The 23,833-nt window shown below is 40.7% G+C and overlaps 1 protein-coding gene and 1 long non-coding RNA gene across 32 annotated transcripts in view; one reads left to right on the top strand and one right to left on the bottom strand.

Annotated features, from left to right (window-relative positions):
• Positions 1 to 2,641, bottom strand: part of LOC124504193 (uncharacterized) — a 92,284-nt gene extending 89,643 nt beyond the window's left edge. For both annotated transcript variants that reach the window (XR_006960336.1, XR_006960337.1), the window contains exons 1-2: positions 2,400 to 2,641; positions 1,973 to 2,112 (exon numbers count right to left, since the gene is read on the bottom strand). This is a non-coding gene — a long non-coding RNA (uncharacterized LOC124504193). The remainder of the gene's footprint in view (positions 1 to 1,972; positions 2,113 to 2,399) is intronic.
• Positions 2,642 to 3,011: 370 nt separating this feature from the next.
• Positions 3,012 to 23,833, top strand: part of MAP4K4 (mitogen-activated protein kinase kinase kinase kinase 4) — a 190,458-nt gene continuing 169,636 nt past the window's right edge. For 18 of the 30 annotated variants that reach the window (XM_047069956.1, XM_047069949.1, XM_047069935.1 and 15 more), the window contains exons 1-2: positions 3,014 to 3,211; positions 3,554 to 3,619. In XM_047069956.1, the coding sequence (XP_046925912.1) occupies positions 3,155 to 3,211; positions 3,554 to 3,619 (123 nt within the window). In that variant the 5' untranslated portion in view covers positions 3,014 to 3,154. Of the gene's footprint in view, positions 3,212 to 3,553; positions 3,620 to 23,833 lie in introns of all 30 variants that reach the window. The other 12 variants (XM_047069955.1, XM_047069948.1, XM_047069947.1 and 9 more) reach the window with 3 other exon arrangements.

Here is a 23,833-nt window from a genome sequence, read left to right as displayed (position 1 = left end):
ATTTCTGTGTGAAAAGTTAACTAACTTCCCACAGAGTCCAAAACAAAACCTTCCTTTGTCACCACCAGTCAACAACTGTATCCTTTCCTGTGTTCCCGACAACATCGTCCCAAGTGCGAACAAAGCTCTAAGCCACAAGTAAATCTTTTATCTTCTTGTCTACACTAACTCTGGCATCCTATCAGATGCCAAGTCTTAAGAGAGTCTACTGGCCCAAGACCTTGTATCTCCTTTTTCCAGGCCTTATTACTCTGTCCTGTGCTTCTGAGATGACCTCTTAATGGTTCTTCTAATCTCTAGTCTTCATCTTATTGACAGAAGAGGAAACAAAGGCTCAGAATTTAAGTAACATGTTTAAGGCTGCACAACTGATAACAAACTAAGTTCAAACCTAGTTTAGTTTTGCCTCAAATCTAGCATACTTTCCACTAGACCTGTTTAATGTTCTTCGTATACAGCCAGAATTCATAATGTTCTGCCTTTAACTATAGCTATTCATGAGACTCTTATACCCATTATCAAATTGTAAGCTCTTCCTTATATCTCAGGCAATAGCTAAGCCAGCGCCTTGAACTGGGTAAGGTACTTCAAGAAAAGGTACTGAATTGAAAATGGAATGTAACCATCACAATGGTGACATGGGAAATAACAGTTTAGGAGAGACAGATTCAGGGAAAGCTTGTAGGAGAAGGAAGAGTTGGTTCCTGAGCTGTGCTTGAGGTGATGATGGAGAATCTGGCTAGGCAGAGAAGAAGTGGGTGATCAGAGGTGGGCCTCAAAATCATGAGTGAACCTGTGGAGGGAGGCTGGCTTGGGGTGGGGGGGCTGCGTTTCTGCAGTGGGTTCAGCTGTGCTCACCAAGGAAGTCACTTAACTTCTTTACATGTTGGTTTTCTAATGTGTAATGTGGAAAAAATAAAAGTACCATTTGGGGTTAATGTGAAGAATAATGAGATTATGTACGGTAAATGCTTAGCACACTGTCTGAACCTAATATGTGTTACCTGATACTAATACTACTACTAAATATTAGTGGTAGTAATATGGTCTGAAGCATGTCATACACAGCAATCTAGCTCTTTGAGTAAATAATTTACACTCACAGATAATGCCATTGCAGTGAATAGATTAAAAAACAAAATCATTGAAACACTCTACTTCAATTCACAGGAACACTTTGGTTACTAGGACTTTCCTAATCAATGGATTCCAGGATTCCCTCAGAAGGGATTCTCATAGTTGAAAATCTTCAAGTCGTTGAGAGGCAGGAGAGTGCTAAACATATTCTGGGTAAAAGGTTAACTTGGCTGAATCAGAGTCTTAGCCTTTCTGAGTAGGCTGACCCAGTGAGAACCCCTATTCTACTTCCAGGCTGTGCTTTTAAGGAATTTAGCCACATTCCTTATCTTTCAGTACTTTGGTTTCCTCATCCTTGGATGAGGATGAGAATGTGGATAACAATACATAAGGGCTATAAAACAGGTTAAATTGGGTCCTGTACATAAAGCATACATAATGGTACACAACGATGACAGTGATGTTTGTGAAGCCTGATTGTGAAGGGCCTTGGATTTTCATCCTGTAAGGCTTTTGTTCTCAAAATGTGATCCCTGTAACAGTAATGCTAGCATCATCTGACAACTTGTTAGAAGTACATATTGTCAGGCCGATCCCAGACCTGCTGAAGGTGGGGTCAGCAATCAGTGCTTTTACAATCCCTCCTGGTGATTCCGACGCACTTCGGTTTCGAACCTGCTGTGAGGTAATAGGGAGCCATTGAAAGTTTTTGTACAATGGAATGGTGTGATGAAAATGGTCCTAGTGCGCAGACAATATATCCTTGTATAAGAGGCTCAAATTGCCTAACTACGGAAAAGCTTCCAAAGTTACTGTTAGAAGCCTGTTTATTGATCCTTAACGATCTTAGGCACAAACTGGGGTTAGCACTTAGGGCCCCAAGCACAGTGCTCACCTAATGAAGGAGGTAAGGAAGTCAGCGCACGGCAATTAAGAGAAGCTGCTTTGGATACTATTTCCACTGAAAGCCTTGGGACCGGGCGGCCAGGTGATGCTCAACGAATTCCGCCCCTACGAGCGTGTCACAAACGTAGCCTGCAAGAAAGGAAAAGAAAACCTTGTAGGGAAACCGGAAATGAGGGTCTTAGGGGTATAGAATCTGGTGGTGGGGGAAGGGGATAGGATACGCGGGGGTAAGGAAAAAGGGCGGCCCCTCGTTGGCCGGGCTACACCCCCTTCGCGTCCCTTTAGAGCCCGGGCGCGGCCGGCGGGCGGGGCGGGACGCACCCCCTGCCGGAGACAACGCTCCGTCAGCCTCTGTGCGTTTGGGGCCAGGTCGATCCTGTTCCGTTCTGTTAGCGCGAGGTGGGGCGTCTCCTCACCCTCGGCACCTCACCGGGGACATCCCGGTCCGTCTCGTTCCTACTCTGGCCCTTTCTACGAGCGCCGCGCCGGCCGGTAGCCGCATCCCGGCCGCTGTCCGCGCTGCCCGCCGGCCGGCCATTGTTCGGGCCCCACCCCTGCTGAATATTCACGCCGAGCGGGCAGCTCGCCCCGCGCCCTCCCCAGCGGGGCTCGGGCTGGGAGTGCGTTTCCGCTCGTTTTTCCTGCCGGAGAAGGAGAGGGGGAGCTGTTTTCTCTCTCCTCAGAATATATTTTCGGTGTCCCGTTTCTCCTCCTCCCTCGCCGCCGCCGCCCCCTCCCTCCCCGCCTCCCTCCCCGCCTCCGCCCCCGCCTCCCGGGTTATCTTTGTCTCGCTGCCTCGCGCTCACTCGCTCAACTCTCGGCGGCGCCGCGGCCCCACGCTCCGGGCCCGTCCTCTAGGCGCGCGGCGCGGGGCGCGGGCGCCGGGGCCTGAGGCGGCGGGCGACGCCCGGGGGCCTGACGGCCGCCCCGCGCCATGGTGTGAGCGCCGCCGCCGCCGCCCCGCGCACGCTCCGTCCGCCCTCCGCGCGCGGCCCGGGCCGGCCGAGAGCCGTGACCAGCCCGCCGCCGCCGCCCCCGGCCTCGCGAGGCGGAGTCCGGGCGGCCCGCTCCCTAGCGAGGAGGCGCCGTCGGCGGCCTGGCCTGTGACGGAAATAAATAGAGAAACAGATATATTTATTGGTACTATTTTGTTTGGTGGCAAAAAGGGAAAATGGCGAACGACTCCCCTGCAAAAAGTCTGGTGGACATCGACCTCTCCTCCCTGCGGGTGAGTGGCCGCGACGGGCCCCGCCGCGGGCGCGCTGGGAGCGGGGAGCTGGGGCCGCGCCCTACCCCGCCGGGCGCTCGGGCGCCGCCGCGGGCAGAGCCGCGGGCGCGGCGGCCCCTTTGTCTGCCTGCGTCGGCATGTGCGGGGCGGCGGGGCGCGACCCTCCGCCGGCGCCCCCACCCCGCCGCCCTCCGCGGCCCCGGCGCGACCCTCGAGCTCTGGGAGACCGCGCTGGGCCAAGCCCACCTGGTTTGCAAGCGCCCTTTCTCTCCGACTGCCCTGCTTTATTTATTCATTGTTGTGCTGCTTTTAAATTCTAACCCCTCCCCTCCTCTTCTCCAGGATCCTGCTGGGATTTTTGAGCTGGTGGAAGTGGTTGGAAATGGCACCTATGGACAAGTCTATAAGGTCGGTGTGGGGCGCCGTCTTTGTTTCCCGTGGCACGTTGAAACTTCTTGTTGGGGGACGAGGAAAAGGATGATAAACACGCCGCTGACTGGAGGCCACGCCACTTGGCCAAAGTTGGGAAAGGGGTTTCGCCTTGCAGTCCTTCTGTTTTTAAACAAGAGTTTATATTCAGGCTGGCCTTAAAAGACCTCACTCATTTCCTGGCTTTGAGATAAGGAAATAAGCTACACTCTTAGGCATGCACTTTTCTTCAATAAAATGGGAAAACATTTTTTTTTTTTTTTCCTATACGGCAACCTTAATTCTTTGGTTTTCTCCAATTCTGGCCCTCTGAGTTTGTGTGTATTAATGAGAATTCAGTATAGGGAGGCCTGGCCTATGATTATCCTGAGCCACTGCCTTGGCCTTCTTGAAAATTGTCATCGTGTTGCCTCGTTTTAATGTTTGCCAAGTGCTGAAGGTGAGGAGTTTGGTGTTACCTGCGACTTTTGAAAAACTCTATCACACATCCTATTGATAGATACATACCTATTTTGGGGAAGCAGGGAGGGGCGTGTGTTTGTGCACTAGGAGCAGGAAAGAATTACAGCGTGAGGATTATAAAATCTGAATTCCAGGAATAACCTGTTTGACAGGTGTGTAATTGAAACAGAGATGAGGGAGAGTGAGGAGTCAAGAGGATGCCCAGATTGCACACCCACCCCAGGCCTGTCTCTCCCTCTCTCTCTCTCTTTTTTTTTTTAACACCCGCCCCCCCCCCCCCCAACGGTAAAGGAAACTAACAAATCTGTAGACGATGAGTCTTCTCTGAGTAGCTGACACCTGATGTGACTAACAGTGCTGTTCATTTTATTCAGTGCACATTCTGGAGCGTCTGAAAGAGCTGTAGGTAATGGAGGCACAGATCTTGAAAATTTGAAACAGAATGTTAAATTTCCCGGGTTCTGATTTATTTCTTCCTATGAAACGTTTTCTATACGTAATTTACACTGTGGGTGTTTTCTGGCTGTTAGAGTGAGCACAAGGTTGGGATAGAAAAAAAAAAATCTTATGAAGCAGGGCTTTGTGGTTCACCCTGAAGAATTGTCATTGTTTCATTAAAAATGGAGGGAGGGGGTTGGAAGCTGACTGTAGACGTTTTCTTAGGCCAAATTAAGTGTGGATCCTATTGTCTCTTTTATGCTTTCTGAATAGGATTTATCTGTTGATTGAACGCCTCTCCCCAGCCCCAACTTCCCCTGGCCTGGCTATGTACTGGGCTCTGTACCGGCCTGCGGTCTGAACTTGAGTCTGTATTCTTAGGTGTTCTCAAGTGAATTAGCATGTGTTTTGTTGGTTAACTGTTGGGGCCGGGGCCAGGTTTTTGAATTTGAAAGGAAGCCCTGTTTAACTCAGCCTGCTGGGCTCAACTGAATTTGGAAGACTTTGGAAAATTTTGGAAAAGATTGTGTTGCAACTCACTGAGTGGCCTGGTAACTGGCTCTAAGACGTTCTCCCCAGCCCCAGTGTTTGTTTAAGCCCCAGTCGGTTTTTTTCTAACCCAGTTTTTCTGGCCAAATCTAAGTGGTGAGTGTACTCTTCCAAGTGAGTTAGCCAAAGCTTGGTTTTGACCTGGTTACACAGTAGTTGGATTGTTTGTATCTTCCTCAGTCAGCATGGATGTGAAGGGCAGTGAAGTAAACTAGAAGCCAGCAATCCATTTTTAAACCAGAAGAAGAAAGAAAGAATGAAACCTGAATGTGTACTAAGTGGCTTTCAGAGGTGGGTGTTCCTTATTGGTAGTAGTTTGGGCAGGTTCTTGTTTAAGTTTTTTTCCTTCTTCATTTCCTTTGGTTCTATCCTCTCCTTCCCCCAAGCTTTTGAAATAGATTTGCTGAGCAGTGCAGTTGGGAAGCATTTGGGATACTGGCAGTGACACAGCTCTCTGACTACAAAGTCTGTACAGTTGAGAAGAAATTCTCAAATTATGCAAACCTAACAAATTAAGAAGTCTGTGCAAAAGTGGCACACACACAAAATAGTGCCTGAGATTTTGCTCACCAGCAGTTCTATTTTATTCTGGAAAAATTAAAAAATACACAAGGAGAGAGAGTAGATCACCTAATTTAATAGTTACTAGCAGGTGACTAATCTAGTTTCATCTGTGGTCTTTCTCTCTCCATAGTGTTTTAAGGTAAAGCCTAGTTACCATTTCACTAAATGCTTCAGTATGTATCATTTTGTTTTTCAGATAATCAGATAATAATTCAGATAATGCTATTCTCAAACCTAAAAAGTTAATTCCTTAGTATCAAATACTCAGCGTTAAGGTTTTCCTGATTTTTCTTATATGTTTCCTTACTATCACCGCACTTATGAACTGATACTGGGAAGTTCAGTCTTGATAGATGATAGAAATAAGGGAGGCAGTTAATATCTCCATTTTCTTCTCCCTTTCAATATCTAATTTCTAGAACAATTTACATTATGCAGAGGAGTTTATTTAGGATTTGTTGGCGTGATTTGTATATGGTGGTTTTGGGGTTGGATTATTGACCCTTAAGCACTTGTTTATTGTTGCTAAACATCCACTTGTGTGAATCGCATTTGAATTGGGAAAATATTTGTGATAATTTGTTGTTTATAAAGAAGCTTTTTTTTTTCCCCTTCACATAACTTCAGGTAAAATATCTTTAAGTTGAACCCTGTAGCTAATTTGTTTAATTGTTATATTTTCTATTTTTTCTGTGAACTTTTTATTTTTTTAGTGACTGTGGTTGCTTATTTTGAGAAGATTGTATTTATGTGAGGTGAATGAGTAAAAAGAGGGAGTTTTCTGGGTTTTGATATGTTTTATGAAAGTGCCTTTTTTTGGGTAGTACACCCAAATTTGGTGACAATTGATAAATAGTTTGAGTATAGTTCAAGAGTATATAACTATCTTAAAAGATTTGAAACACAGAATATATTCTATTTAGAGAAATTTAGTTTTTGCATTAGGTTTCTGAGGGATCACCATGAAGGCTATTCATAAATTAAAACCTAAGAAAAACATTGTGAATTTCAGCTTACGGGGTTTCATTCAGAATAACATTTATTTATAAAAGGAGCGTTTATAAGATGATCTTGTGCATGTTGAGTAAATCTAGTGAATTTTAGTTATTTTCATCAAAGAGGGACAGTGTGAAAAATCAAAACCAGAACAAATGCTTGTTTTTGTGTTATATTGGGTTTTATTATTTTTAATATTTATTTGACAATTTTTGTTTTTCCCTTGGGGTTACTATTACCTTGTTATTTTGTATTTGGTGAGCATACAGTGACTAGTATTCCAAATGTCTTGACTAGGAGAAGGAAAATCCTGCTTTTGGAAAGGTACTGTAGGTAGTGAGAGGGGAGGTTAGGGAGTTTAGAATCCAGCAGGTGCAATGTCTGGGGTCGGGGCTTGCTCACAGAAAGGATGGCAGCCTTTCTGGAGATTTGAACATCTTGACCCTGTCTGAACCTGTTCTTGGAGGAAAGGTAGGCTGTAGACCTTGAGTACTCTGGGTCCAAAGACGGTAAAGAGAAGCAACACAGAGTTTGCCACCTGTTAGGGCGTGGTGCTAATGCTGTCCCCCTCATATACTGAAGAAAAGGGGAATGGGGGTGTGTGACAGAAGGGCTGAGGGTGACTTTGAGGTTTAGGGAGTAGTGGCATCTTGGGGGGAGAGATTATATGCTTGCCAGTTAAGGAGGGATGTCATTCTTTGAGCATTGAGGGGTCATTGAAAATTTTGTTGGGATTGGGGAACCCTTGGGAGTAAGTAGGAAACCTGATCAGATGATGTTTGGGAAAGGAGCAGGTAAGATGGTTGTCCTCAGACAGTGGTCCAGAAGACGGGAGGTAAAGGCCAAAACGGTAGTGGCAGTGGTGGTAGAGGGGAAGGGTTTGGGGCTGAATTCTTGGGCATTCTTCCTCGCTGAGGTCAACCTGCTAAATTCAGTCATTATCTGCAGGCTTTGGTCGTGTCCCTTCAAATGGGGACACTGTTTGCCCACTGGATTAGGAGGAGCCTTGGGATCTGTGAAAGTGCTAAAATTACTTTCAATTGCTCAGCAGTAGAGTGCTGTAGAAATCGTGTGGCTTTTAAAAATCATTAGTCTAACATTTTGGAGCAAACAAACTTGTGGGAGAGGGTTCTCTAAATGTTATCCCTTACGTGTAGCATCTCTTGTGCTTAACTGGAGGTAAAGGCATCAAGTGGGGCAAAATGAATTTTGAGGAACTAAACGTTTCCATTGTAAGAAGGTTTCAACTGCCGCCAAGTGGCATGTACAGACTTGTTCTGAGACTTAGAGCTATGAACGCTGGAAGAATTCTGGACTTGGGTAAGGTGGGAGGAAGCCAACCCTGTTGAACATGTATTGGTGTGTAGCTCTCCTAAAAATATCAACCCCAGATTTCCAAAAACTTTTTCAATTAAACAAAATCATAAAAATAAAAAGACTTACAGAAAATCCAACCACCACATAAAATCCTACTCATGGTAGTCTTGAAATTTCTTATTGCTTGAAACTTTATAATAAATGTTCATTTGCATAGCTGTAATCTTGTATTTTTGCCTTTTTCTCTTAACCAATTTTGGTTATGTATATATTTCTATGTATTGAGATAATCCAAAAATATTATCTGGGGGCACTTTTGGTGCAGTGTGTGTGTTTGTTGGTTTTGCAGACTGATACTAGCAGGGCAAAGACTTTGAAGTAATACATCCTACTTTTGAAATAATGCATCTCTGAACAGGTGTGCTAAGCCAAGGAATAAGCATCTAAGGAGTTTCATTCCCAGGGAACTAAAAATATTTAAACTAGAGATGGATGCTTTGACACATGAATTTTATACATAGTCTTTTATTTTGTTTCTTTGCTGGATTAGTAAATACTTGGTCATCTGGTTGTGAACAGCTGCTTAAGCCAAGAGATTGCCTACTCTTAGGGCATCAGATACTTTCCACTTCTTGCGTTGTATTGAATTTATGATGCCTGTGCTTCCTATCATTAGTATCAGTGCTTTCATTTTTCTGTATTCCATTCATTTTTTAAAAATTGGTAGACAGCAAAAGAATATTTAAATAACTGTACAAGTGTACTGCTTTCAGACCCAGCTTGTCCAGACACTGAATCAGAACTGTTGACCAGAGGGCAGCACTAATGTGTATAATAATGTAATAATCTGGAAGGCTCACTCCCCATCTTCTATATGGGTCTGTCATGAACATTATACAAAAATGTAGACCATAGGACAGTTGACTGTATTCGAGTCAAGGGCTTATTCCAAGTAAGTTCTCGAAATCAAACAGTACTTATTTACAGTTTGTGATAATTTTAAGGGTTGAAACAATTGTTGGTTACCATCTTACCTTTTAAAAACAGTGCTTTAAAACCTTTCACAGATAGTGATTGCATATCATTTTACTAACTGCTTGCAAGTAGATTGCTTTTGAATATTTACCACAGACTTTTCATGAATTCAAGTTGGTCTTTTGTAATACTAGTCTGCATTACCAGTGTTAAAGTATTAACATATATTATCTAATTTGGGATCAATTACTTTATGATCAGGGACTAGAGATTTCCAAGTACTTATTTAGCTTTTGGAAGATTTGGTTGGTATTTTGCTCTTACAACATGATAACAGCACAGTTGAATCAGGATATTTTGAACACATGGAGGGATGGCTAGGAGGAGAATGGAGAAAGCCAGGTGATGTATTCCCAGTGACCAATGTGGCAGCCATATGTTCTCAGGTTTAATAGTGTTACATGACTGTTCAGTGGACAAAATACAATATTCTGTTAGGCTGGTTGAGTAATAAAAGTTCGCTGGCATTATTCAGAAGAGAAGTAATGTGATGGGAGGCAGTTTTTTCTATAAGAATTTAACAAGCAAGAGTAAGTTTTAGGACTTTCCAAGTGTTTAAAATTGGGATATTAGAAATCCTGATATCTGTGTAGCATTAGGAGGAATTTAAGAACTAAGTTGAGGAGATACAAAATGTTGAACCATACAGGGCTGGTTTCATGCCACTCCCATTTCTTGCTGTGCTCTTATCCCAGCTGGGCCCTGGGCACTGTTGTGCATGTTGGGTATACACATAGTGGTGAAGGAAGCAGGCAGTTTGTTTATCCTCAAGAAATTCAGGAAGGACAGGGGAATGGACACAAAATGCCAAGTATGTAACATCCACTGTAAATCCTGTAATGTGTCTGTCTCCCTAGGTCCTCCGGCCAGCATACTTGCATTCAGACACAGCACATGCGCTGGCGCATGGAACTGGCTCAGACTTGGAGTGCGCTTTTTCAGCCTCAGAAAGGCTTCTTTGTACTGTAAGATACAGTACAAACAAATGACTAGAAAAGTGAAATGAAAAAGTAGATATACAAAATACCAGCCTAAGTGTTATTATTAGAATCAAAAGATACAATGTCAAATTGCAATAAGAGTTTTTACAGTTATTCTGTTTCTGAAATTATCAAGCTTTGTACCCTAGTCAGTAGACCACACTTTGAGGAGCACTGAACTGGCAGGATTGATTCTGCACGGAGACGGGAGTGGGAGGGGGGGGCTCTTCATGAGCTCTTGGGTTGATTTGTTGCATCAGCAAGCTGGAGAATTGGGGCCATTGTCCAAGCCTAGCAGGTGTTCTCCCACCCTTGAGAAGTAGGGAACCCAGGGCACATGCTGCCCACAGCTTTGTGCATAATTTGCCTTTGAGCCCTGGGGCATCATTCTAACTATCTCAAATAGGGCCCAATGCTGACAAATTATCCTGTTACGTTAAAATAATTGAAAAAAACCACACCTGTACTTTATGACTTAAAAACTTTATTTTCATTTTATGGTAACATATGATAGGTTTACAAAACCTATCAAAAGTTATGAATGCACATGGTTGCAACCAAGTGATCTAAAGTTCTCATATCAGATCATGGAGTATTCCTGTTCCCAAGAGGCATGCATCTATTTTCAGCCTTTAGTTGCTACTGCTGAATTTTACTGCTGTATTTCTAAATGATATGCTTATGTGGCTATTTCTTGATTTATCAGTTTTATGCATTTCTTGACTTCTTGTAATAGTAGTTACAGTTGTTGAACTACAGTTTTGAACTTCAATAGTAGTTGAAGATTAGCTCTTAAAACTCATCCCCTCCCTTAAATGAGTGTGTATATCATAATTTTGGGTTAAGATGATAATTGTTTATGTTATTATGAGTATGTAAATACCATTTATGTCTGAGCCACCGTCTAATAGGATTACATATCCTTTTTTAACATCCCTTCCCCCTTGCATTGGCATACATTTTCTTTTGCTTAGTTTTCTATGTACCTGTGGTTACTTTCCCCTGCAAATGCCCTAAAAGATCAGATGTGCAGCAGAGTTACGCCTTTATCAACAATTTTTCCAAATGCTTGAATACCTCAGATAATTTATTGTTCCAGATAACCTGTTGATTCCCCCTCCCGGGGAGGTACCTCACAGCTGGCCAGGCATGGTTGCCCCTTAGACCTGGTACATAACTGTTCTCTTGTATCATTTCTGTTTCCTGGATACAATAGTCTTCGTCTTGGGTTTGCTATCTAATTTTCCTGAAGCACATCCTCCAGTAGCTTTATAAGAAAATGTGCATGGCATATAAAAGTTTTAAGTTCTTGCTTGGATGGCTGAAAATGTATTTATTTTTCTTTAACATTGGATTAAAAAAATTTTTTTTAGTGTTTATTTTAGAGAGAGAGAGAGAGCGCGCGCAGGTGCGCACTGAAGCACGTGCACGGTAGCCGGGAAGGGGCACAGAGGCAGACAAGAGAATCTGAAGTAGGCTCCACCCTAACAGTGCAAAGCCCAACATGGGGCTAGAACTCACAAACTGTGAAATCATGACCTGAGCCAAAGTCCGACACTCAACCAACTCAGCCACCAAGCACTCCTTTTACATTGGATTTTTATGTCATCTGGTAGAAAATATTCTGGGTTGAATACCCAGTTTTCCCTTGGAATTTTGAAGACATTTCTTTTTTGTTTGAGTGTGACCTGTTTTAAATTTCTTCTGAGAAGCTTTGGGGATACTCTATTTATTCCTGGAGTTCTTAGGTTTTATGAGTGTCTTTCATTGTCATTCACTGATCTGCATACTTAGTTAATTCTTTTTCTTTTTATCTGGAGATGTCCTTTTTTTTCCTGGGAAATACTTTTGTTCTCACCTCCAAGGAACGTCTCTGCTTTCTCTTTCTGGAAGTTCTTTTTTTTTTTTTTCTGTGTTTAAGTACCAGAGCAGTGCCAGGCACAGCCCAGGTGCTTTCTTTATTTTTTAAAGCTTATTTATTTTGAGACAACGAGAGAGAGAAAATGTGTGCACACTTGTGAGGAAGAGGGGTAGAGAGAGGGAGAGAGAGGGAGACACCCAAGCAGGCTCTGTCAGTGTGGAGCCTGATGCAGGGCTCTAAACCAAAAACCGTGAAATCATGACCTGAGCTAAAATCAAGCCATCCAGGTGCCCCTCTTTCTGGAAGTTCTATTAGTCATCTCTTCAATTTATTTTATCTTTTACTTTTTTTTTTTTGTCTTTTTGCTCTGTTATGTGTTTGACTTTACATTTCAGTATATCTATTGCATTTTTAGCTTTATTGTATTTTTAATTTTATATGAGCAGCTCTCTTTCATATTTTTTGTTTTTGACTGCATCTATTCTCTTGTGGATATATCTCCTCTATCTGAGGATATTGAGTATAGGATTTTTTTGCTAGGTTGATTTTGTTGTTTTCTTGTCCTTCTGCATTTATTTTCCTGGTTTTTTTTTTTCCAGATTTTATTTTTTCCATTTGTTTATTTTGGTCTCTGTGTTTAATGCTAAAGATTTTTCTTAAATGCCCAGGTATTTCGTAACTCTGCTCATATTTAAGAGTAAGGCACTAGAAGTGAAATTGGAGGCTCAGTGTGTATGGGCAGGAGGCTGTTTGGTGATATTTCAATGTAAGCAGGATCAGTATGTTCTCATGGATGGGGAAACCCACTTCTCAATACCTGTAGATCTTTTCCTTGGAGTCACTTTTTCTCTAAGAACACTCAGAGGCCTTTCTTGCCTATGGGCTATCTGTCTATTTATTGGAGTTCTGGGGTTCAGGGTGGAGGAATAAGGCTGGAGCTCTGCAGTCTACTATCTTAACTTTTCAACCCTGTGTTGCAGTACTTTGTCTCATGTCCTCTCATCTGGAGCATTTCTCCTTCAGTTTCTTCAGAGTTTAATCTTTGGTTTCTTATGGGTATGGTGTGATGTGAAATAGCCACCAGACTGTGAGACAGAGGGAGAGGTTCTGGGGCATTCAGTGACTAAATACTAGCGCTCTTGCTTTTAGCCATATATTTTGTCGTGTCAGTTGCTTCCAGGTAATGATCTTCTTAGGGTTCTGTGGGGCTTAGTACCTCACTTGGTGTCCTTCTCAGCAGGTACTTAAGTTGTAATGTTTTCCTCTTTAGTAAATGAATTGCTGCCCCATCCGTTTTTTTGCTGTCAAAACCTGATAGAAATGATTTCTGCTGTCATCCCTTCCCCTTTATCTCTTAATTCTTCTGTTTACCTTAAGATCATTTTCATGGAATTAACGTGCATGACTCATGTGATCAGTCCACCAGACTGGAAGTTAACTAGAAGTTGTATCTGATTTTAAACTTATCTTTGATTTTAAACTTATGATTTTACTCAGGCGTTTGCTTCTTTTCGTCCAGAGCAATAACAAAAACACAACAGCAACAATATTGAAAACATTGCCTGAGTGCATGACCTCTGGGCTGATACTTAATTTGGGAGATGCAAGCCCAGGGAGATGAGGAAAGCAAGGCAAGGTGCAGAGCAGGGTGATGTTATGTATCACAAGTTTTGCTGCTGCTCTGAGTAAGCCTTGAAGAAGAGATATTTTTTTTCTTGAAGAAGAGAAGTTTGCTAAATGTGTTTGCTTGGGTTTTCCTGACCCCTTTCTTGAGGTGTATTTTATGTCGTGAAATGTACCCATTGTAAGTTTACATTTCAATGATTTTTATTTTTATTTTTTAAAATTTTTATTTTTGAGAGAGAGAAAGAGAGAGCGTGCACACGTGTGTGAGCTGAGAAGGGTCAGAGAGAGAGGGAGACAGAGGATCCAAAGTGGGCTCTGAGCTAATAGCAGAGAGCCCACTGTGGGGGTCGAACTCCCAATCCATGAGATCATGACCTGAGCTGAAGTCAGACGCTTAACTGACTGACCCACCCAGGCATCCCTACATTTCACTGATTTTTAATAAATTTGCTGAGTGGTGCAACCATCATCACAGGTCAGTATTAGGATATTTTCATACCCTAGCAGGATCCCTTATAAGTATTTACAGTTAATCCCTATTTCAGCCCAGAACCCCAGACAACTACTAGTCTATTTTATGTCTCTATATATTTGCCTTTTTTGAGCATTTCTTACACTCTTACATTTCTTACACATGAAATCATACAGTATGTAGTCTCTTGCATCTATTTTCTTTCTTTTTTAATTTTTAATGTTTATTGTTTTTGAGAGAGAGACAGAGAAATGGAATGTGAGTGGGGAGGAGCAAAGAGAGGGGGAGACACAGAATCCGAAGCAGGTTCCAGGCTCTGAGCTGTCAGCACAGTGCCCAATGTGGGGCTCAAACTCAGGAACCGGGAGATCATGACCTGAGCCAAAGTCAGAGGCTTAACTGACAGAACCACCCAGGCAAGCCTCTTGCATCTGTTTTCTTATACTTTGCATAATGTTTTTGAGGTTCATCCACACTGCTAAGTATGGTAGTTTGTTCCTTTTTATTGCTGAATAGTTTTCCAGTGTATGGATAATGCTGTGTTTTGTCTATTCACTAGTTGATGGAACTTGCTGTGGTTTTTAGTTTCTGGCTGTTGTGAGTAATGCATTCAGCAGGTGTTTTGGCCTGACACCCTGGGCTTGTTCAGAAGAGCTGTGCAATTGGACTGTATCTTGGAACCTTATGTAGAATGGAGTGGGGATTTATCTGCCTGGCTCTTCCTATTTGTCAGCAGTATAACCAAACACCTCCCAGTTCTGATCACCCTGCGTGCCTGTCTGCTTCCCTGAAGCCTGTACCTTCCCCACTTTCATTATTTGTCATCCTTGGGTTTAAGTCATTTCTTTAAACATGAGTACCGTTTCTTATCTCTGTAAAGACAAACTGTTCACTATCAGTGATGTCATTGGTAATAAGAACCAGGCTAAACCAGTTTTTCTTTCTCACTGTTTTTTGGGGGGATTCCAATGTGCAGTAGCCAGCCCATTTGCCATGTGATGCTAAATACAGGAGTGTTCTTTCATCCTTGGCAGAAGCTATTGACTCACCAGGATTTAAAAAAAGCAAAACAATCTATAATCTTTGGCCAAAGGATGTATAGCAAGTTAAATATAAATGATTTATGTCATATTGGGGAATATGATTATTCATTTGATTTGCTTCAAGTATACCTTTTAGAGTATTTTTCTCACCTTTTATTCTTCTAAGTACTTCTATGATATGTTTTTTAAAGGAACTTACTGCATTAAAATCAGATCTAATTAAATTTAATTATGTATACTTTTTGGAAATTCTTGTGCTTAGAACTTTCATTCTTATCTGCTAATGATAGTAACAGAATACTGTTGACTGTCAGATCCTTTCTCCATTAGTTTTTCTGAGACCCTCTGTATGTAATTGTGTAGTTTTAGGATTATTCTGGTTTGAGCTCTCAGGTCAAAGACTGAATATTACCTGAGTCAGGGCTGTACATCCAAGGGACATACAATTTATTAGGGATCCTAGGTTAGGCACTCAGTATTGCCTGAGGTTGAGGATAGGATGTGCATTCAAGTGACGCACAATTCATTGGATGTATTCATTCACCTGCTAGGGCATGCCTTAATTCCAGGGCCTTTCCTCTTTGAACTCACATATTAGAGCATTTATGTTCTATGTACATATGGTCTTTTATCCATTCTTGTTGCTTCTTCCCTTAATTCCCAGACAAAACTTGTGGATGTTCAACTTTTTTTACTCTTCAGTGTTTGGAGGGCTCAGTATCTGTTTTGTGTTTCATTGCCTATAGATAATTTTTAGCCTGCTCTGCTAGGCGTGATTTCTTTCAATCATTTATTATTCAGGTATTTAATGTGTATATGGTATGTGCCAGGCACCATGGGAGGCTTGCATGTCACTGGTGACCGTGAACAAGGAGAGAAGTCAATCAGCTTGTGTTCTTGTGGAGCACATAGCAAGCAATTTTAAGAGGATGATATTACAGATGGGGAAGAGCAGGGCTCAGGGCAGTGTATAGCTAAGCTGGATCTGATAAAGTAAATACAGTGAAACTTTTATATACAATGAAACTTCATGATTTAAATTCAGATTCTCTGGGTGAGGCAGAGATGGGTGAGGAGCAAAGAACAGTGGGCTTGTTTTGCCATGGAGCTGATGACTCATCATCCTGGTTAATAGAACTTCGAATAAAGATAGGAAGGGGTGTGTTCCATTGATTATGGTAGTTGCTCTCCCTTTTAGTTTGCCTTGAGCCATCTGTCTCTTGGGAGGCCTTGCATCCTACATCTGTTGCTGCTTTGGTGTTCATTATTGTTTTGCATCTCTTGTAACATTTTGGAGTTAGCTTATCCATTTAGCACTCTCAGCATCCCCATAAGGTAGGGTAGGGAAGGAGCTCCCATCAGACCTCTCAGAGTGTCCTTTGAGCAGCATGTGGAATAATATCTAGAATATTTGGGGAATGGATGGCCCAAAGTGGGCTACATTGTGCCCTACACTACACACATAGGAGAGACTACTTTATTCAGCTGCTGGTCCCCTTGATCTTAGGGCTGGAAGTAACCTCTGTAAAATAGGAACAGTCGTGTGCAGCTTTGTGCTATTCAAATAGTTTTTAGTAAGTTTCTAGAGTTAAGGTTATACAAGGAAGTGATTTAAAAGATGAAGTTTTGCATTTCTTTTCAGGTCTTATGTATTTACTTTTTGATAATATAGACAAAAGGTATTTTCTTTTCCTGAGCCTACCGAGTAAAATGGTTTTGTGGGCTTGTTTGAAAACAATTTAACATCAAGTGAAATATTTCTAACCTTTCTATAATTAAACTGGAAAAAAGTCCTTTTTAATTACTTATGCTAACCATCAAGGTATAAAATTCTTTTTATTTTATTTAAGCAAGGCCTCTGTCATTCATCAACCCCAAGATTTAATTAGAAATTTTACTAGTTTGCTATTCAATTAGCTGAAAATATTTATTTCCTTTTTTACTTATGTGAAAAATAATTTAAAATGCTAAATTGTACATGTAATTTATTTATTTTTCTTGACCTTTATTCTGTTTCATTTTTTTCTGTCTCGTACCGAGGACTTGGTCTTATTGGTAGATTGTCTTTTTCCCCTTTTTGCTCCTTTCTTTTGTATTAATTGAGTGTTTTTATGATTCCATTTTCTACCTATAGAAGTTTATTACCTATAACTTCTACTTGTATTGTTTTATAGGTTGCTTTAGGGTTTATAGTACACAGTTTTAACCTATCATACTTTACCTTCAAATGATATAAACTTCATGTGTAATAAAAAAAACCAAACATTACAGTAGTATCACTTTCATTTCTTCTCCCTGGCCTCACGGTATTGTTATTATACATTTTACTTTTGCATATGTTATAAATCTTAAATTTACATATGTTATAAATCTTAAAACATATCTGTTATTTTTAAACAGTCAACTATCTTTTAAAAAGATAAATAGTAAGAAAAAAATACCTTATACATGTACCCATGTGGTTAGCATTTCTGGTGCTCTTCATTCCTTGTGGAGATCCATATTCTCTCTGGTACCATTTTCCTTCTGCCTCAAGGACTTTACCTTTTTTGTTGTTGTTGTTCTACAGATCTGTTAATTCTTTCAGGTTTGTATGTCTGAAAACTTTTTGAGCCTTCATTTTTGGAAGATATTTTTGCTCTGTATAGAATTCTAGGTTGCTGTTTTTTTTCTTTTCAGTATTTTAGAGATGTTCCTCCACTGTCATCTTACTTGCATTATTTTTATTGAGAAAGCTGTCCTTATTATGTTCCTTTGTATTTATACGTGTCATTTCTTCCCTGCCTTTTAAGATTTTCCTTACCCTTGGTTTTGAGCAGTTTGATTATGATGTGTCTTGATGGACTTTTCTTCATGTTTCTTGTGGTTGCTGTTTGTGAGCTTCTTGGATCAGTGAGTTTGGAGATTTCATCAAATTTGAAGAATCTTTGGCTAGTATTTCTTCAGTGGTTTCTTCAGTGGGCTTCATTTTGGCTGGTTTCTTTTGCTGTGCCATTAACTTTTCTTCACTGTTGATCCTGCTGTTAATTCCATCCAGTTCTATTTTTTATCTCAGACATCGTATTTTTTTCATCTTTAGAAGATTTGGGTCTTGTAAAAATATTTTCTAGGTCTCTACTTGACTTTTTGAAAACATGGAATATAGTTATAATACCTATTTTAATGTCCTTGTCTGTAATTCTAATATCTGTGTCAGTCTTGGGTTAGTTTAAATAGATTTTTCTCACTTTGGCTATGTGCTGCTGTCTGATAATCTTTGAGTGGATGCCAGACATTATGCATTTTACCTTGTTGGGTGCTGGTATTTTTTTATTCTTATAAAATATCCTTGAGGTTTGTCCTAGGGGTGCATTTAAATTACTTGGAAATAATTTGGACCTTTTGTGTCTTGTTTTTATGGTTTTTGTTAAGGAGTTCTGGAGCAGTGGTCGGTCTAATGCTAATTAACCCCCACTGCTCAGGCAAGACCTTTCTGATACTCTGCTTAGTTCCCCATGATTTATGAGTTTTTCCATTTGTTTGGCGGAACAGATACTTTTCCCATCCCTGTGTGAGCACTTTCACTGTTCTTTCTAATCCTTTTGAATAGTTTTTTTTCTCCCAGCCTTGGGTAGTTTTCTTTTTTTTTTTTTTTTTATAAAAATTTTTTTTTTCAATGTTTTTTATTTATTTTTGGGACAGAGAGACAGAGCATGAACGGGGGAGGGGCAGAGAGAGAGGAGACACAGAATCGGAAACAGGCTCCAGGCTCCGAGCCATCAGCCCAGAGCCTGACGTGGGGCTCGAACTCACGGACCGCGAGATCGTGACCTGGCTGAAGTCGGACGCTTAACCGACTGCGCCACCCAGGCGCCCCTTGGGTAGTTTTCTTAAGATTAGCATGAGTTGATCATTACTTGGCTGAGTATGTAGGGATCTCTCTACAGAGCTTGGGAGTTCTTCTCTTTCATTTGTGCAGCTCTCATCTCCAGTACTCTTCACCTGGAACTCTAACATCCCTTAGTCTGCCTGGACTCTAAGCTCCTTCTCCTCAACTAAGGGAGTCTGCTAGGCTCTGTTTGAGTTTCCTCTTCGTGTGCCGTGCCCAAAAAGTTTGTAAAGGGAGTAAGTGCAGGCAGTTGTCTGGCTCACCAGATTTGTTTCCTATATCTCAGGGATCACTGTCTTTCATTGCCTCATGTCTAGTTTCTTAAAAACTAAAATTTTCATTAATTTTGTACAAGTTTGTTTGGGTTGTTTTTTTTTTTTTTTTAAATTTTTTTTTTTTCCAACGTTTATTTATTTTTGGGACAGAGAGAGACAGAGCATGAACGGGGGAGGGGCAGAGAGAGAGGGAGACACAGAATCGGAAACAGGCTCCAGGCTCTGAGCCATCAGCCCAGAGCCTGATGCGGGGCTCGAACTCCCGGACCGCGAGATCGTGACCTGGCTGAAGTCGGACGCTTAACCGACTGCGCCACCCAGGCGCCCCTGTTTGGGTTGTTTTAAATAGAAAGGTAAATTCATCCCCTGTTAACTCCATCTTGGGTAGAAATGAAAGTCCAGTGATAGGTCCAGTCTGTGTCTCATTATGAGACACATTATTCTTCGTTATGAGACATCAGCAACATGGCAAACTGTGAAAATGACCCTTTCCCCATTTCTGATGGGAATAGTGGGGAGTAGGAAGGGAACAGTCTTGGATTTTAAACATACCATTAGAAAACAGGTTTATTGAGATACAATTCAAATACTGTATTACCCATTGAAAGTGTACAATTCAGTAGCTTTTAGTAAATTCACAGAGTTGTGTAATCAGAGCCACATTTTAGAACTTTCAAAAGAAACCCCATTACTCCAATCCTTCTAAGACTACCTTTCTGGTTCCCCCCACCTCAGCCCTAGGCTACCTTTATTACTTTAGAACACCTTTATTACTTTAAAAAGAAACCCCATTACCCCAGTCCTTCTATGACTACCTTTCTGGTTCCCCCCACCTCAGCCATAGGCTACCACTAATATACTTTCTGTCTCTATAGGTTTAGTTATTCTGGATATTTTATATAAATGGAATCAAACAGTATGTGTTTTGTGACTGGCTTAGCATGTTTTCAAGGTTTATTCATGTTGTATGCATTGGTACTAAATTATACCACATTTTGTTAATCAGTTGATGGGCATGTGGGTTGTTGTTACTTTTGGGCTTTTAGGAATATTGCTGCTATGAACATTTGTGTATAACTTTTTGTACTGTGTTTTTCTCTTGGGTATGTATCTGGGAATATATCTGGGAATGGAATTGCTTGGTCCTATGAACTCTATGTCTAACCTGTTAGAGGACCTGCTAGACTGTTTTCCAAAAGCAACTGTAATATTTTACATTTTCATCAGCAGTATATGAAGGGTTGTTTCTTCACTTCCTTTCCAATACTTGTAATTATCCGTCTTTTTTTTATTGTAGCCATCCTAGTGTTATATAATTTTGCTGGTTTTAATTTGCATTTCTCTGATGACTAATTGTAATGAGGATCTTTTCATTTGCTTGCTTGCCATTTGAATTTCTTCTTTGGAGAAATGGTTATTCAGATCCTTTGCACATTTTAAAATTGTTATTATTTTAATTTTTGAATTGTAACTTTTTTTTTTTTTTAATGTATGCTAGATACAACAAGTCCTTTGCCAGATATATGACTTGCAAAATTTTTCTCCCATTCTTTGGGTTGACTTTTCCCTTTCTTGATAGTGTACTTTGAAGTACAGTAGTTATTCATTTTGATTAAGTCCAGTTCATCTATTATTTTGTTGCTTGTGCTTTTGGTGTCATATCTAAGAAACCACTGCTTAAGCTAAGGTTATGAAGATTTAGTTCTATGTTTTCTTTTAAGCTTTATAGTTTTAGCTCTCATATTTTAGTTCTTTGATCCATTTTGAATTGATTATTTTCAAGTGTATTTATTTATCTTGAGAGAGAGGCAGAGAGAGGGAGAGAGAGGGAGAGGGAGAGAGAGAGGAGAGAGATAGAGAGAGAGAGAAAGAAAGAGAGAGAGAGAGAATGTCCCAAGCAGGCTGTGCACTGAGCCAAGTCTGGCAAGTGTTGATCTTGATCTCATGGCTGTGAGATCATGACCTGAGCTGAAATCAAGAGTCAGACAATTAACCGACTGAGCCACCGAAGTATCCCCTGGATTGATTTTTGTACATTATGAAAAGGAGAGGTCCCAGTTCATTCATCTGCATGTGTTATCCCAGCACCGTTTGTTGAAAGGACTGTTCTTTTCCTATTCATTTGTTTTGGTACACTTGTTGAAAACCCTTGACCTTGAATTGGAGGGTTTCTGAACTCTTGTTTTTCTCTTTTTTAAATTTCTGAACTCTTCATTCTATTCTGTTGATTCCTTTTTTTTTTTTATCCTATACTAGTACCACACTTGTATTGATTACTGTAGTGTTGTAGTAATTCTTAAATTTTTAAAAAGTTTTTATTTATTTTGAGAGAAAGAGAGTGCACAGGCATGAGCTGGGGAGGGCAGAGAGGGAGATAGAATCCTAAGCAGAGTCCATGCTGTCAGGCTCTCTCCAAAACACATATTTGTGAAAGACCATCTAATTTTTTTTTTTTTTTCAACGTTTATTTATTTTTGGGACAGAGAGAGGCAGAGCATGAACGGGGGAGGGGCAGAGAGAGAGGGAGACACAGAATCGGAAACAGGCTCCAGGCTCTGAGCCATCAGCCCAGAGCCTGACGCGGGGCTCGAACTCCCGGACCGCGAGATCGTGACCTGGCTGAAGTCGGACGCTTAACCGACTGCGCCACCCAGGCGCCCCAAGACCATCTAGAGATACTCCTGAATCCTCTTACTCCTGCAAATGCATTAAAGAATAATCTGATAATGATGATTTTAGAATCTTAGCGACCCTATAAATTAAATACTGTACAGCACAAAAGAGAAAAGAGTAAAAAATCCAGGGAACCAAGCCAAGATACCTAGATGTGATATAGATCTACCTAGATTATTTTGGCATTTCTTGTAAAAATTTCACTGTAAAAAGTTTACTGCAGAGTATGTACAAATTATATACCTAGGTGGCATACCTATCATTATCAGGAAAGTAGAGGGAAATCTGTTTCTTAAGGAAGGTCAAAGACTTTGGCCCTGAACCACTAAAAAATAGTTTGCCTTGAACTTTAAGGGTTGATTAATCAGAAATTTCTGTGAAATTAAAATCTTTATTCTTAAAATATTTCATCCAGGAGGAAAAATGTGCTTTGCTAACCTGCTATTCCATTTTGACACTGATAAATGAAAAAGTTCCTAATCTCCCATCACCCAGACCCCACCAAAAGTAGCAAATGCCCAAGGAGCTTTTCGTTTCATTTGTAGTCCTGAAACTCAGTTGACCTTGTGATAAGAGCAAGTTGTTTAATATCTTTAAGAACCTCCTTCATATAATACATGTTAAGTCTCAAATCCAAGCCAGAGTGTTGCTTCACTAGACAATGGTGACTTTAAGGCACTTTGGAAATCTGGTGGTACTACATAAATGCTAAATTATCAAGTCTTGTCAGGTGTAATTTAACAATTATTATACTCTCAAAACACAGTTTTCCTTTAACTTTTCCAACTGCTTGTATATAAATATCAGCAAAAGAGGAACTACCCAGAACACAGATTTCATCCAGGCAACCTGTTCAGAGTAAATTACAGGGAAGGAAGATTTTTGCTAAAATACACTTCCTCTGCTTGTGAAGAAACCTTTATTGGGAAATAATCTTTAACTCTGAGAAAATTATGCCATCTCAATGCAATATATTAATGCTTAAACATAATTATCTTTCATTTCAAAAGAGGTTCTTGAAAGAAGGCAGCAAAAAATCCCCTCTCCCCTAAAAAGTAGAAGAACTATGTTCTACAACTATCTTATATGACTAATCAGAAGAGCTTGTTCTTTGCTTTCCCCAGCAAAATGGGAAAACTACCCTTCTGTAAGTTCAAACTGGTATCAACCAGCCCTGAATAAAAATAGGAGATAAAACTCCTTTTTAAATCATTTGCAGAATTCATTTGAACATTCTGGTAATTACTTCCATGGGTGCTCATTGAATGTGAGGGTTGGGGGGAATCTTGAGGTTATCTAGACCAAACTTTGGTAAAAGAATGGACCTAAGATTAGTGTTAAACAGGTAATAGAGGTCACAGAGCTCATCAGTCACAGAAATGGTACTAAAACCTGTTTCTTTTTCGTTAAAAATAAATTCAAAATATTGCTTGTCACATAACATTTCTCCTACAAATTCCTCAATAATGTTTCATTTGCTACTTTTGGTAGGGTCTGGGTGATGGGAGTTTATGATAAAAATATGAGACCCTAAGAACTATAAGAACAAATGTATGTGAACTCCACATCTGTATTTGCTTGAGCTCCATGGCAAAATACCATGGCAAGACTGGGTGGTCTAGGTGATAGAAATTTATTTCCTCACTGTATTTAGTGGCTAGAAGTCCATGACCAAGGTGTCTGCAAGTTTGATTCCTCCTGAGGCCTCTCTCCTTGGTTTGCAGATGGCTACCATCTTGCTGTGTCCTTACATGGTCTTTCCTCTGTGGGGTGTGCATCCCTGGTGTTTGTGTCCAAATTTCCTCCTCTTATAAGGCCACCAGTCAAATCTAACGGTCTCATTTTAACCTCATCACCTCTTGAAAAGTCTGGTCTCTAAATACAGTCACATTCTGAGGTATGGGGAGGTTAGGGCTTCAACATATAAATTTTGAGGGGGGATGGGGAATGACAGTTCATTTCATAACAATACCATAATGGTTTTTTTTCACAGTACACACACAAAAAACAAATAACTGTGCTATCATCAGGTAG

This window comes from Lynx rufus, unplaced genomic scaffold, assembly GCF_022079265.1.
Source record: "Lynx rufus isolate CCGP_SWC_20201006 ecotype Redwood Valley unplaced genomic scaffold, mLynRuf1.p SCAF_8, whole genome shotgun sequence".
NCBI classification, from domain to species: Eukaryota; Metazoa; Chordata; class Mammalia; order Carnivora; family Felidae; genus Lynx; species Lynx rufus.
The sequence above is the reverse complement of the archived record's forward strand: the minus strand, read 5'-3'. Positions and strand labels throughout refer to the sequence as shown.